General features: G+C 56.4%; 2 protein-coding genes across 3 annotated transcripts in view; both read right to left on the minus strand.

The window, feature by feature from the left end:
• The window catches only part of KLHL35 (kelch like family member 35), a 7,558-nt gene extending 7,218 nt beyond the window's left edge, over positions 1–340 (minus strand). Inside the window, exon 1 of the mRNA XM_029915634.1 lies at positions 11–340. Within this exon, the coding sequence (XP_029771494.1) occupies positions 11–268 (258 nt within the window). The 5' untranslated portion in view covers positions 269–340. The remainder of the gene's footprint in view (positions 1–10) is intronic.
• Positions 341–6,190: 5,850 nt separating this feature from the next.
• GDPD5 (glycerophosphodiester phosphodiesterase domain containing 5) overlaps positions 6,191–14,492 on the minus strand; it is an 83,112-nt gene continuing 74,810 nt past the window's right edge. Inside the window, exons 13-18 of one of the 2 annotated variants that reach the window (XM_029957215.1) lie at positions 14,014–14,171; positions 13,627–13,774; positions 12,156–12,238; positions 11,604–11,618; positions 9,288–9,400; positions 6,191–7,165 (exon numbers count right to left, since the gene is read on the minus strand). In XM_029957215.1, coding sequence (XP_029813075.1) covers positions 7,017–7,165; positions 9,288–9,400; positions 11,604–11,618; positions 12,156–12,238; positions 13,627–13,774; positions 14,014–14,171 — 666 coding nt within the window. In that variant the 3' untranslated portion in view covers positions 6,191–7,016. The remainder of the gene's footprint in view (positions 7,166–9,287; positions 9,401–11,603; positions 11,619–12,155; positions 12,239–13,626; positions 13,775–14,013; positions 14,172–14,492) is intronic. The other variant, XM_029957217.1, reaches the window with a different exon arrangement.

Genomic DNA, 14,492 nt, shown 5'->3' on the forward strand with positions numbered 1-14,492 from the left:
CCGAGGCCACGGGTGCCACGGGTACCACGGCCAGGCCGCGCTCCGGCTGCCCGGCGGCGAACAGGCTGCGGAAGTAGGCGCTGCCCGCGCTCAGTGCCGCCCGGTGGCACGGGAAGTCGCGGCCACCGGCGCGCAGCACCACGTCGGTGAAGGTGCCGCTCAGTCGGTACGCGTTGAGGGTCTGCAGAAGGCGCTGCGCATGGCAAGACCCCGTGCATGAGCCCCGGGACCGGTGCTCCGACTCCTCCAGCACTGGACCCTCCAGCATCCTGCCAGGTAAAGAGCACAGAGTCAGAAATCCACCTGGATGGGCCTGGCGAGAGGGCTGGAGGCCCCTCGCCCATTTATTCCTTGGTCCTTTTTGCTGGTTTGCTCACGCAGGTGTGTGTGAATGTAACGCGTGTGCTTTCATTTGTTCAGCTGCTCCTCATTCCATTCCTCCACCCAGACCCCTAGAGGCTATAGTGATCTAGTCCCTGACTAGAAGGGCTAGGCCCTGCCTTAGCTGTAAGTGCTTACCCACTTAAGCTATTTTATGTTTTACTCTTTCTGTTCTTAGACTCGTTAAACTTTTTCTTTCTTTTTAAAAAATGTTTATTTTTGAGAGAGGGTGAACAGAGGATCTAAAGCAGGCTCTGTGCTGACAGCAGTGAGCTAGTAGGGGGCTCGAACTCATGAACTGTGAGAGCATGACCTGGGCGGAAGTCAGACACTCAACCGACTGAGCCACCCAGGAACCACTGAACTTTTTCTTAATATCAGCAGGAGACAGATAGTAAGTTCTCAAATGGGATAATATGAGGAGAGGTCTAATAAGGGATGGTTTACAAACACATAGACAGTGTTTAGGGCCTCTCACAAGGGGTAAAGCAGTGCCAGGTGGCTGCCAACTGCAGGGAGCCTTTAACTCTCCAAGGTCTGAAACAGAGCTGGGAGGTTACTGGAACCTGCATGAAATGTCTGTATGGGGAGGGTCCCCTGACAGGATCTGTGGAAGGGATTCGGACAGCCCCACAGAGACCCAGCCTGGTGTGGGGAGGTAGATCTCTGCTCCCACTTGTCCCCGCGTCCTGTCTCCTGCTTTTCTGTAAGTGCTCCACGTGACTAAACCCTGAATTTTCTTTTTTCTTTTTTAGAGAAAGTGTGTGTGCATGAACAGGGGAGAGGGGCAAAGGGAGAGAGAGAGGGAGGGAGGGAGAGGGACAGAATCTTAAGCAGGCTCCACGCTCAACACAGAGCCTGACCCAGGGCTCCATCCCACGACCCTGGGATCATGACCTGAGCTGAAATCAAGAGTCGGATGCTCAACTGACTGAGCAACCCAGGTGTCCCCAAACCTTGATTTTTTCTGTTTAGCATCCATGTCTCCCCCATCAGTATAGGATCTGGCCCATGGTAGGTGCTCAATTAATATCTGTTTAAGATTGAGTGACTGTATTAAGCTAGCATGTATTTAGAGCCTTTTCTGTGACAGGCAGTGAGCAAGACAGTCATAGCCCCTGCCCTCCTGGATCTCACAGCTTGGTGGGGGTCCCGCGGGGGAGTGTGGGAGCCCATAGCCAACTAAACCCAATTGGAGGGGAGTCAGGGAAGGTGTTCCTATGGAGGGATCTTCAGGCTGAGAAGCATAGGTAGACTCAGCCAGGGGAAGAGGAAGCAGTGCAGGGAGCTTGTCTCCACTTAGAGAAGACCTTTTGCTAAGGTCCAGAGAGAGAGAGGGCCGGAGGCTAGAGCCCAGCGGAGAGGCAAGCTGGCCGTCTCTCTAGTGAGTTTTCTCCGTGTTTTCAAGGAACCACTGTGGGGAAATAGAGCTAGCTCTAAGGGCTGATCCGGGTTCTAACCCTGCCTCTGTCCCTGACTCACTGTGTGAGCTGTGCAAGTCACTCCCCTCCAGTTTTCTCTTCTGAGATGGGATCATAGTGCCTGCTTCACAGGATTGTTGTGACTATTAAGTGGAATTTGAAGAGCGCTAGGTACGTAGTACAAACTCAGCTAACATTTCTTTACGTTTTTACACGAGAGTAAGGAAACACACCAGGTGTGTTAGTTGCTTTCATGTGCATAATTTCATTTGCACACAACCTTGAACATTTCTTTAGATGGCCCTGCCCTTCTTTAAGTCTCATAAGGAAACAAGCACACAGGGAATTGGACTTTCAGGGGTTGCTGTAAGGATCAAAAGAAAGGTGTTTGTGAAAGCACTGTACAGACTGAAGGGCGGCACTGGGCTGGTTGTGATTTGGCCATTATGAACATACAGTCTCTGCACACCTCCAGGGACAGGGAGCTCACTCCATGAGGTTGCATTGCCCTGGAAGTCAGATCTTGCCTAGTGTTAGTCCGGCTTTCCAGTGCTCATATCCCAGTCATCCTGGGTGGTGGATCCGCCTGTCTCAAGATTACAGAAATGGGCTTCCTGGTGGGCAGGGTCCCAGGAAGCTAACTGTACCCAAGTCAAGGGGCTGGGCCCTGAACCCACCCAGCTCCAGACTCTGCATGCCTAACTGCTCAGCCACACTTGCCAGGGTTGGGGAATGTCCTGGGGAGCAGCCCGGGATCAACCGAGGGAGGTGAGCGAGGTCAGCAGAGCATGCTGCCCCCATTGCCTTCTCTGCAGGTTGCTGGCTAAGAAGGCAGCCACCTCCTGAGCTGAGATCCAAGAGGGCAGGTCTCCTCAGGGTAAGGGGGGTTGTCCTGGCAGCACAAGGGGCCAGGCTGGGAGGGGGTCCTCTCCTGGGAAGTGTGCCAGTGCTTTTCCACTTTTTCATTTGTTCTGCAGCTGTCTACTGTGCTGGGCACGGTGGTCACGCTGGGACATCAGACTCCATTTCCACCCTGGAGATTCCCCGTCTGGGGGCTGGAGGACACCCGGTTGCAACGTGGAAGGTAGGGATTCCCAGGCAGGGCCCTGTTGGGCATTCTCCCATCCCAGTGAAGAATCTAGGCACCTTCAGCCAAGGATCCTGCTGCCAATCAAGGGATCCAGCCTCCAGAAGTTGACCTGCTACCCTGTTCTTGTTCACACCCACACCCACACACACACACACACACACACACACACACACACACACACACACACTCAGACTTGTAGACACCACACAGCCTTGCTGTGAGGGTCTGAGTCCCCGGATGTACCTGGAACTTACCTGGCCATGCTCTCACCCCGGTGCTCTGTGGCTTCTGCTCTGGCACTGACCACTCCTGTCTGTCCTGCTGCCGCACCCTGGCAGTCCCGGCTCCACTGTCCTTGCTGCTCTGCTTGGACTCCCGCTCTGCCTCAGCTGCAGGAGGACAAAGGGGCTGGACGCCAGGGGGGAGGGGAGCGGAGAGGGGGAGGAGGCAAGGAGGGGACGTTGGGCTTTTGTTCCATTCTTGGACCGGCCCAGAGAGGGAGGGAGGGAAGGAAGGAAGGAGGCGGGTGTAAGCGTGACATTGACTGTGCATACGTCTCAGGGATCACTGTACTTGAATTGGGGGTAATCTGGTACTGGTTGCACCCCTGAACAAATGAAAGTGTGGAGGAGATTGCCCTAGGGAGTTGGGGTGTAACTGGGTGGTTGTGAGTGTACAGGTGTTCCAGGGTTCCTGTATGTGAGTGTGGGAGTGCATGGGGACTTGGTGACTGTGTAGCACCAGGGTGGGTGTGATTGTGTAGCTGTAGGTGTGACTAAGAATCTGACTGCATAGCTTCGAGGTCTCCCATTTCCCTCCTGCCTCCGTGTGGCTCCGCTTTATCTGTGTTCCTGCTTGACAGCACACTGTTTTATAGGACTGCAGGTGTCTGGTTGTCTGCCTGGTGTGTCCCATTTAGTGTCCATTCTAAGTGATTGTTTCTGTGTTTGACATGGGTCTGTCTGTACAGGACAGAGGCTGCATCTTGTGGACCGTGTGTGTCCTGTATCTATGAGTTGAGGTGGTTTTCAGCAATGTATGCGCCCTGGAGGGGACCCACTGAGGTGGGGTGTGGTGGTACTGAGCAGGCCTGGTTGGCGGGGATGAGAGGACACAGCTTTGGGCTGGCCTGGCCTCCCAGACCCCGAGGAGGCAACCCTATAGGCTGGTCCCAGAGCATTTGCTACCTCCACAAAGGACCGCAGGGCCTAATGTTTGAGAGGAGGGTGAGGAGATTTGCCTTCATGGAAGAAGACAGTTACTGGGAGGAGGTTGCGTTTACAAGAGCCCGGATAGGCCCAGGGCACTCGAGGTCTGGTCCTGGACTTGCTGTGACTTGCCACGCAGCCCGAGGCAGACCCCTGCCCATCGCTTGGCCCAGCTCTTCATCTTGGCAGTAGGGATGCTCACAATTCCTGCTCTGCCTCTCTCATTGGGTTGCTGTGATGCTCAACTGGGGGTCTGGAAGTGAAAGCCACGTGCCATGCGGAGTCAGCGAGGCCTGGTGCTACAGCAGTGTGGCCTGGCCAGCTCAGGCAGGCTGAGTTTGTGGAGGGAGCTGGATGGCAGGGGTCACCATGATGCTGGCCAAGTAGGTGTCCTGGGGGCAGGGCAGAGTCTATTCCCAGCACCCCACGCTAGGGAATGGTCTATCTCCTTTCCCCCTAAGAAAGGAGTATGTGTTGTGTCAAAGGTTATGAGAAATTCTGACACCTTTTCTTTTTTAAGTTTATTTATTTTGAGAGAGCATACGGAGAGGAGAGGGAGAGAGAGAGAGAGACAGACAGACAGACACCCAGACACCCAAGCAGGCTCCACACTGTCAGTTCAGACCCTGACATGGGCCTCGATCCCGTGGCCCTTAGATCATGACCTGAGCCGAAATCAAGAGTTGGACACTTAACCAGTTGAGCCACTCATGCACCTCTTGGTCACCTTTTATCTGTACTTGGGAAGGACGGCCCTGGAGCGGGCTCACCTGGAGGAGACTGTGCCCCAAAGGTCCAAGGGAGGAAGGAGTGGGACGGGGAGGGACCCTGTCTCGGGTTTCCCTGTGAACAGGGCAGTCAGTCTGTCCTCCACAGACCAGGGGAGGATGTGGGGATGGCATCAGGAAGGTGGGGTTCTCAGTAACTCTTCAGGTCAAGGGCAGGAGCCAGCACTGACCACGGGTTTCAGACTTAGCAAGGGTGGAGATGGGACGTGCCATCTGCCCACCTAGGGGATGGCCTCCATCCTCCTTCCCTTTGGGGGATGACGGGGGGCGGCTGGACCGCCTCTGGACTGGGCGGTGGGTACAGCGTAGGGCCCTGGTGAGAGAGCGGGATGCTGACTAGCTGTCCCACTCCAAACTCCCAGCCAGCACCTTCTGCTCCTGAAGGCTTTGGGAGGTCTCAGTTTGCCCAAGTGTGGTCATGAATCTGCCAGGAGCACTGACTGGACAGGAAAGGGCTGGAATGAAAGGTCAAATCCACTTTCCTGGTGGGCCTTTCAGAGGTTGGAGAGGTTACTGGGGCATTTTGGGTAGAGCAATGCACCCCATCCGTGACTTGGCCATTCAGGATTTATTTGCCTTGTACATTGTGCCCAGGGAAAGGCGGGAGCTGATCTCTGTCCCAGAAAGGGATGCACTTGGCAGAAGTTTAATAGGAGGAAAGGAGTGTGACTTCCTTCACAGTTCCCAGAGGGTGGTCCTAGAGAATAATGTGGTGGGCCCAGTGTGGATTCCAGAATTTGGGAGGGATTTCTTTTCCTTTCTTCCAATATACCAGAATTGCTCAGACCCCAATAATTCTATCCAGAAGAGGTATATCCCTTGGCTCCTAGGAAGCACCTCAGAAAGCCTCCATATGGCTGTGAGGGGACCTGCTAGTCCCACCACCCAGCCCTGCACTGGACCCAGGAGGCCTCCCAGTCTGTCTTGCCATTCCTGGCTGGCTGTGGAAGGTGCACCTATGCTCTGGGGCCAGAGCTTGGCCAGGATTCTGCCTCTGCCCATTCTAGGCTGTGTGCCTTTGGATGGTCACTTTACTGCTCAAGGACCATCTCCTCCCTGCACCAATGACCCCCCCCCCCCCCCCCCCCCCGTCCCCTACAGGATGGGGATACCAGTCCCCAAGCCCAGAGCTGTCAAACTCCGCCCCCCCCACCTGGTGTCATGGTGATACTGGGTAGGGACCCAAGTACCCTGCCACTCTTCTACTCATTTCTGAAGATGGTTCCTCCTTTGGCCAAAATTGAATCCCAAACCCAGTAAGTTCTATCCCTGCCCTCCCACAGACCAATCAGAGACAGCACATGTCAAGATGGCAGCTTTAATCATAGTGGCCAAGGCCCTCGGGCTTGCTCTGCTGTAGGCCTCCTTGGCCATGCCTAGAACACTCTACCCAGGTGGCCACTGCCGTGTGGCCACTGATGTGAAAACCTGAGGTTGTGTCAGTCCACAGATCTCTTGGCCTGTGCCACCCTGCCCTAGAAGCCTGTTGGACACTAGGGCAAGGGATAAAGCAGCCTTAGGCCTATTCTCCTGGCCATCTCAAGCTGCTCCTGGGGACATGGCTCAGTCCCTCTTCTGAGGCAGGGCCCGTGGTGGTAGGAGGCTGGTCAGGGAGGAATGTCTCCACCACGGCAGGCTTTCCTCCTGGGCTGGAACTCCTTGTGCTTTGAGACTGATGTGACGAACAGCTGCTGGGGGCAGAGGCTCAGCCCAGGCCCTCAAAGCAGGAGACATACAGAGACCTCGGTTGCCTCAGCATAGACAGGAGGATGGACACACATGAACGTCCACATCCTCAGCTGCCACGCAGCCCAGCTGTGACTCATCAGAGCTTCCAGATCATGATGCAAAGGAAGGCCTCTGGGAGAGGACCAGACCCTGGGCCCCAGACTTCCCAGAGGAAGCCCCAGGCCTGCAGGGGCCTCTGTGAGGCTGGAATTCTGACCCAGCTGGGCCTTAGGAGAGAAGGGAGCCCCCTTCGAGGGGAGCTGTGGCTGACAGGGGGCTGGAGCCAACGAGGCCATGGAGCCAGCTCCCAGAGCACTCCAGGTCCAGACATGCTTCTGCCAGCTCTCTTGGGTCCCCTGGTCTCCGTGTTAGTTACCGGCTAGGACAGACGGGCCTTCCGCTAACGCCCACTCCGGTCTGCGTGAGTCTTGGTGCGGCTGCCACTCCCGCGGTTATCCTTAGGGGCAGGAGCGCTGTTGGCATACATGTCGTAACTGTTGTCTGAACACACAGAGAGCTCATCAGAGACCTCCATGCCATCGCTGATCTCTGTTGGGCCAGAGGGAGGCACAATGTGAGTAGGGAGAAGAGGGGTCAGTGAGGATGGCTGGCAGATGCAGGGGGAAGGGAAACTCACAACAAACAGCTCCTGATCAGGCACTTGGGGGCTGATGAAGTCACTGGGTTCAGGTTTGGTATTGAGGTTGGCATTCGAGGCCCCCCTTGGACTCTGCAAACACTCTGGCCATGCCCCATTCTCCTCTGCCCTGGAACTCCACCTTCCAGCCACAGAAAACCATCTGCACCCTCCTGAGCTTGGTGCTCATGTGTTTACTCAGGGCCTTTGCACATACTGGTCCCACTCCTAGGAGTGACTCCCCAGCAGTACTTCATTTTCTTAAAATATGGCTGAATTTTTCTCACCTCTGTTATTATGGTCCCCTGAAAGTGTCCCTTGAGCCCCCCAAGCTGGGATGGGGCCTTCTCATGTCCGCCTTAGCCCCTGCTTCCCCCTGCTCCATTGCATCCTGTACTGTCACTATCTGTGGCCTGCACCAACTGGAGGACTTCACACACAGGGGTGAGGTCTGGGCATCTGTGTCCCTGCTGCCTGGCACAGCACCAGACATAGAGCAGACGCTCGGGAAAGGTCTGCTGAGTGGAGATGAGCCCGCCCGCCCCCCGAGGGGACTCAGGGTGCCTTGGTGAGGTTGAGGGTCTCCAGAGAGGACCTCTCAACCTGGAGTGGGCAGGGTGGTGAGGATGTGGCTGGTTCCTCAGAGTCTGTACTCAGAGGGTGCTCAATGAATGGCCTTGACACTGAAGGAGAGGTGGGAGGGGCTTGGATGGGCAGAACCTTCTAGGCCTAGAGGCTGACCTCTTGCTTTCCATTCATTCTGCCTACCCTTTCTGACTTCCCTGTAGGAGCCTGGGGACCCCAGGTGCCTTTGGCCCTTCCAGGAGCTCCCCAGTGTGACTAGAGGGCCGTGGACCACGAGGGGAGGCCCTCCAACCCAGCCTTGGGGCTCAGAGAAGGCTCCCAGGAGACGGGGGTCCTTTGAGCCAAGGGATGAGGAATGTAAGTGCCCCATAGGTAAGATTCTGTAAATCCTAAGCACTTAAAAGAGTGTCTGGTAATCATCTGTTGAAGGAATGAGTAAGTAAAGGGGAGAATGAATGAATGGATGTTCACACAGTCCTAGGAACAAGCTCCCAAACCAGTCACACCCACTGGGGTCTCCTTTGTCCAGGCAGTGTTTACCAAGCACACTTCTGGGCCACGCGTGGTGCTGACCCCACAAGCACCCTATGAAAGGAGGTGCCCGTCCACTTCACACACTGATGCCAGTGCGCCCTGGCTCACACACTAGTTGGGGACGAAGCTGGGATTTGAACCCCAGTCCATCTGGCTCCTAAATATCCCTCAACTCTCTCCTCTCCTCTATGTTCCTATGCCCAATCTCTCATCTGAATTTCTGGTTTCCTTGCCTCGAGCTTCTTTAGTTCACTCTTCACACTTCTTACAGGTGGAATTGTGCTTCTGCCCCTCCAAATTTGTATGTTCAAAGTTCTAGCCCCTAGTACCTCATGAAAGTAAGGTAAGAAAGTAAGGTTGTTGCAGCTGTTAGTTAAGATGAAGTCATTAAGGCACGCCCTAGTCCAGTACACGTGGTGTCCTCATGAAGAGATGAAATTCGGACACAGAGGCATCCAGGGAGAACCACGTAAACACAGAGATGACCATCTGCAAGTCAAGGAGAGAGGCCTGGACCAGGTACTTTGCCCACAGTCCTCAGAGTGAACCAACCTTGCCACACCTTTGTTTTGGACTTCTGGCCTCCAGAACCAAGACCATAAATTTGTTGTTTTTTGAGGTGCTTTGTTACAGCCCTATTGTAACATACCCCACTCTGCTTTCAAAATTAAGTCCAAACTCCTGACCACACACTCGAGGCCCAAGTGCCCCTCCTCGTGCCATCTTGGGGTGAGTGAACCCAAGACTGCCCCTGCACACCATATAGGATGCTGGTTCTTGGTACCCAGTAAGCTGTGCCCCCTCGCTACCTCTGACCAGAAGGTGCTGCGTGCGGAAGTGCGCACACATGCTCGAGTGTGTGCTGGGTGGAGGTAACTGAGCCCGCTGCCCGCCTCAGCCTGCAGGGCTGCACACCTGAGAAGATGAGCTTCTCCTTCATGATGCTGACGTCCCGGCTGGTCCGCCGCACCGCAGCGCTCAGCATGATCTGCTCGGGGTTGTAGCTCCGTATGCCACCCAGGCGCCACCTGCAGAGATGGCCGCATGGCACAGGTCCTTCCCCACCCTTCCTTGGAGCAAGAGTCCTGCTCAATTCCAGAGCCTCTCTGGATGGGGTCTGAGAGACCAGCAGGACTCTTGTCTGACTAGAGATGGGGAAACAGGCCCAGAGAAGGGCTTGAGTCAGACTCTGCTGACTCAGCCAGGGCTCTCCTGCCTCCCTCTTGTCCCCAGAACCCTAGAGCAGCCCCCCTTGCCCAGGAAGATGGTTTGTTTGGGGTTGGTGAGTTCTGTTTCAGGTGCTTGCAGACGCACACTGACCTTTGGGGTGAAGTGGGGGAGCCTAGCAGCCCTGCCTCTGATGAGCCGTCTGTGTGGTGCACACCAGTCTCCGGGAGTTCCGGCTGATGCATCATCCAGCTCCACCATCAGGACCAGGCTGAGTGAAGCCAGTAGGGACCCCACCCCCCACCCCCAAGTGGAAGTGAAAGAGGGACGGGAGTGAGGGGAGGCAGTGGGGGCTTGTCTTCATAGGTTCAGAGGCAAGGGTGTCCGAGTGACCTGCGTAGGCCAGAGGCTGCTCTGCTCCCAGGAGCGTGGCCTGTTTCCTTATGGGGAGGCACGGGCTAGATCGGGTGTTAATCCCTCTGACGGCTGAGGCAGGGATGAAGTGGGGGATAAAATCAAGCCAGTGGGCAAGAGGTGGGACTGTGCGGGGCGTGCAGGGGAACTCAGGCACCTGTGCCCAGCCCACGGCAGTTTTTGCTATTACAGTACCTCTGAACTAGCCCCAAATCTCTGCTCTCTGAATTTATGACCTGTCCTGCCAACTAGACAGAAAGATTCACCAACTCCCCACCCCTATTCCCACCAAGAGAAGCAGGGGTCAGCTTGGAAACAAGAACCCAACCCCTTGGGCGCTGAGCCCTGCTGGGGTGGGGTGGGGGCAGCCCAGACTCCATGAGACATCAGTTGTTTCCAGATGGGGTCAGCACAGCAGAAATGGAAAGACAGATGGACAGGCAGATGGGTGAATGAAAAGAACAGACAAGGGGAAAGCAGGAAGCAGAGGGGAAGGCAGCCTGTGCTCTGGCTGGGCTGGCTGCCCTACATGTCCTTGAGGGCAGCGACAGGTCTCTTATCTGCCACTGTGTCCCTGGCACCAACTTCAATGCCTGCTGTGTGGCAGGTGCCCATAGTATTGGTTCTGTGAGTGAATGGGGGAAGGGGGCCTGCAGGGAATGCTCTTCGCCCTCAGGGCCCCCTCCTGCATCAGTCCATTCTTGACCTCCAGGAAGACCATGACACGACCTTGGCTGGACATGGCCATCCCAGCACCTAGACCATCTTGGCTGGCACCCACCCAGCACCTTGGGGCTCCGAGGGTGATGTCTTGGCTCCTTAGTGCAGGCCCAGCACAGCACCAGCACATGTGGACGTCTGCTGGCTGAGAATGAAGGAAGGACAGGTACCTGTCCCTTGGCTGTGCTCAGCCCCTCAGCCAGGGAGCAGCGTGTCCTCTGGAAGCTGGTTAGTGAGGCTGTCTAAAGCAGGAGGGCCCAAGGCACTTGGCCAAGGTGTGAGGGCTCGGATCTCAGGACCTCGGACTCCTATTGGAAATTAACATTAAATCCAGGAGGAAGGTGGCAGGCCAGGGTCTCTGCAGCCAGGCACATCTAGGACAGGAAGCTCAACCACTGTGGGGTTCCCCCAGGGGGAAGCAGAGAGGCTCTGTGTATAAGGGTGGGGTGGCAGGAGTCACAAAGTGAGAGAGACATAGAGAAAGATAAATAGAGGCAAAGCCAGGAGTTGGGAAGGGAGGGACAGAACTTAGGGTTTGCACCGCCTAGTGGTGAAGGCCCCTGTGAGTGCCAGACTTGGTGCGGAGAGGGACGGCCAGGCACAGCCCCTGCCCAGAGGGAGCCGCTTCGGTGCTAAGAGAGGCCAGGCCAGCAAACCTGCAGGGAAGTGTGGGTTCCCATCCACAGAGACAGCGGGAGGGACACACCGGGCAAGATGGGGGAGAGAAGGGAGGATTGTCAGGGAGAGGAGGAGGGCAGGGGGACAGCAGGAGACTTCAGGCGAGGGGAGGCGTCTGGGAGGGTGCCCCGCGAGGGACCCTGACCCAGACACCAGCTCAGTGCACAGCAGGTTCTCAGAGGGAGCTGGAGAAGGGGGTGGCAAGGAAGAGGGAGAAAGAGGAGCAGGAGAGGAAGACCACACCAGAATTACCTGATCAAGTGATAGCTGTGAGATGCCAGAGTGCAGCAGAGAGGGGGGTGGGGAGAGAGAGGAGGGACATGCGCCGGATCAGAGCAGTGTGTGACAGAGAGAGAACGTCAGTCAGGAACAGAACGGCCAGTTGTTGTTTGGGGCTGGTTTGGGGCCCCTGCCTGGCCCAAAACCCTCCCCCAGACCAACCCCACTTCCCCGCTGCAACCACCATCCCGGCTGCTACCCCGACCAGCAGGAGGTCTCAGCATGGCACACCTGAGTGCCAGTGACAACCCAGGCCCTGGGGACCAGGTCAGGACACAAGCCAAAGTCCACATAGCAAACCATGGCAGAGCTTGGTTGGCTGTGGGCTCCTTGCTGGGTACTTGTTCTGGAAGCCACTCCGCTCTGACTGATGAGGACCACTGGGCAGTCCTCCCTCTCCCCTGAACAGGCTGCCTGGTCAGGGCTTCTCTTGGCCCTGGACTTGGGGAGGTTTGACTGGCTGAGGTGGGGGCTTGCCCGCCAGGGGACCGGGAAGGCTGTGGAAGGGCATCCGGGCCTACTCACTTCTGGAGCACGAAGATGCCAATGATGAGGCTGAAGGAGATCAGGTCCGCAGTGACCCACATGAGACAGTACTCATCCGGGGGCTGTGGACAGATGGTGACCACTTTTCAGTCCTGGCTGGTCCATAACAGGGCCCCAGACTGAGGGTCCATATGGGCAGGAGGACCCCATGTCACTATGAGGGAGGGGCTGGGAGGATCCAGAGGGGCTTCGGGGCTTGAGACGGTATTTTGTAGGAGTAGGCTTTGAACACTGTGGGCCTGTGTGTGTGTGCAGGCTAAGCAAGATCTGTGTGGGGCGCCTGGTGGCTCAGTCGTTAAGCATCTGACTTCAGCTCAGGTCATGATCTCAGTTTGTAAGTTTGAGTCCCACATCAGATGAGGATGAGCCCTGCTTTGGTGAGCCCCACCTCTCATATCTCTGCCCCTCACTCACTTGTACCCACCCCTTTCTCACTCAAAAAATCAAAACCAAGCAAACAAAGAAGATCCGTATGGTGTTCAGGGTAGAGGTGGCATGTGTGAATGAGCCTGGTGGGTTTGTGTGCTTACGCGGGGCTCTGAGCGGCAGCTGAGTGATGAAAGACAAAGAGCTGCATGTGAGGGTGTGACTAGTAGGTATGCAGGGGTGCGTGTGTCACTGTAGGGTGTGGATCGAGGAGCTGCCCCCATTGGGCCAGGGAGAGCGAAGCCTCCAGGGCAGCTGTGCCTTGATGTTAGGTAAACTGTGGAGGAGGGGCGGGGCTGGACAAGGGAGCCCTTCTTGCTGCTGGTCTGCTCCTGTCGCCTGAAACTCCCAAGTGTGCGTGCTGCTGCCGCGGCTGGTCAGTGAGGTAGTGCACCTGCTTCCCCCGCAGAGCCTCTGGAGGCTTGTAAGGACCACGGGCAGGCGGACAGACACAACCATACCTAACCTAGATCTAATGACTTGACCCTGACACTGCCTCAGCCGTAACAAGACCCTCAGACTAGCTGTCCTGTCCTCAGGGAGGTGGTGGTGGGGAGCAAGGTGGGGAGTCGGGGGCTCCCCCCATGGCAGACCTGGGACTGGAGCTCAGGCCAGTCCGCACGGGGCCGGTCAACCGGTTAACAATGGTTTTACTTGGTATATTCTCAGAGCAGCTTGTAAATGTTCCCTGTCTTTGTCCTGTTGTTATCCTCTTCTCCTAATTCCTTCCCCTTCTTTAAAACAAAGTACAACAAACACCCAAAACCCAGTCCCCAAGTAGCAGTTTACACCTCTGGGGCCCTTCTGTGATCTTTTTCTCCCCATGGGTTGGGCCCAGGTTCTTCCCACCCCCAGCTCCTTAGTGTAGACCCCAAAGGCCATGATCTTCCCTTTGCCTCAAGCCCTTGCCTCCCACCATGCACTGCCCCCATCCTTGAGACCTCACTGGAGAGCCCCAAGCATGGAGCCTGCCCTCCACCCTGTGCCACAGGCTTTCTGCACCCCCAACAATTTCCAAACTTACCATGATCCAGAGAGGGGAAGGCACCTGGGACAGTGTGTGGGAGTTGTCGGAGGTGACAGACGGGACCCCCGCGCACCACAGCAAAGAGAAGAGCCACGGTGCATTGACCGTGTAGAGGTTCACACTCAAGTTCCAGGACGCGTAGTCCCTGTGGGGCAGGGGAACAGAGGCTGGTCAGCCCTTGGACTGGGGCCTCTGGCCCGTAAAGCACGTGCCCCTTCACAAACGTCCTGCCACACCCACAGCTGGGGCTGGAGAAAGGGACCTCCATGCCCAGGGGACCAAGCCAGACAAAGACCTGATGATCTGCCTGATGCCCTCCATCTCTGCTCTCTGAACCAGTAGCTCCTGTGATCCCACCTGCCTGGGGGAAGCCAGGGTGGGCACCTGAGCTCCTGGCGGGACACTTGAGTGTAACGCAGGTTCAGCCTCTGGATGTGGCCTTTCCGCAAGCTGGCCGCTGCCTCCTTGGAACCCGACGTCTGCTGGAAGCCAGGAGCCACCTTCCGCACAAAGGGCCTCTGCCTGTTAGGCAGCCACATGACCTGTAGGCAGGAGAGAGGGCAGCCTCAGCTTTCTTTTCCATCAAGTGGGGTTAGAGTGTCTACCCTGCCTGAAGGCCCTGGAAGGTTTCAAAGAACCGGGACCTGGCACACAGGGGAGCTTCCGTGTAATCATCATCTACGCAGGTCACTCTGGGCCTGGCTCAGGCTGTGAAAATGCTCTGGCAACAACTCAGGGAGCCTCCCCTGGAGACCCCTGTCACAACAAGACTGACAACCCAAGCGTCAGTCACTCTGCAGGATGCCACCAGTTTAGTGTGCTGCCATAAACTGGTTTCGAATTCCTCTGACCTCCAAGTGTTA

This window comes from Suricata suricatta, chromosome 11, assembly GCF_006229205.1.
Source record: "Suricata suricatta isolate VVHF042 chromosome 11, meerkat_22Aug2017_6uvM2_HiC, whole genome shotgun sequence".
Classification (NCBI taxonomy): Eukaryota; Metazoa; Chordata; class Mammalia; order Carnivora; family Herpestidae; genus Suricata; species Suricata suricatta.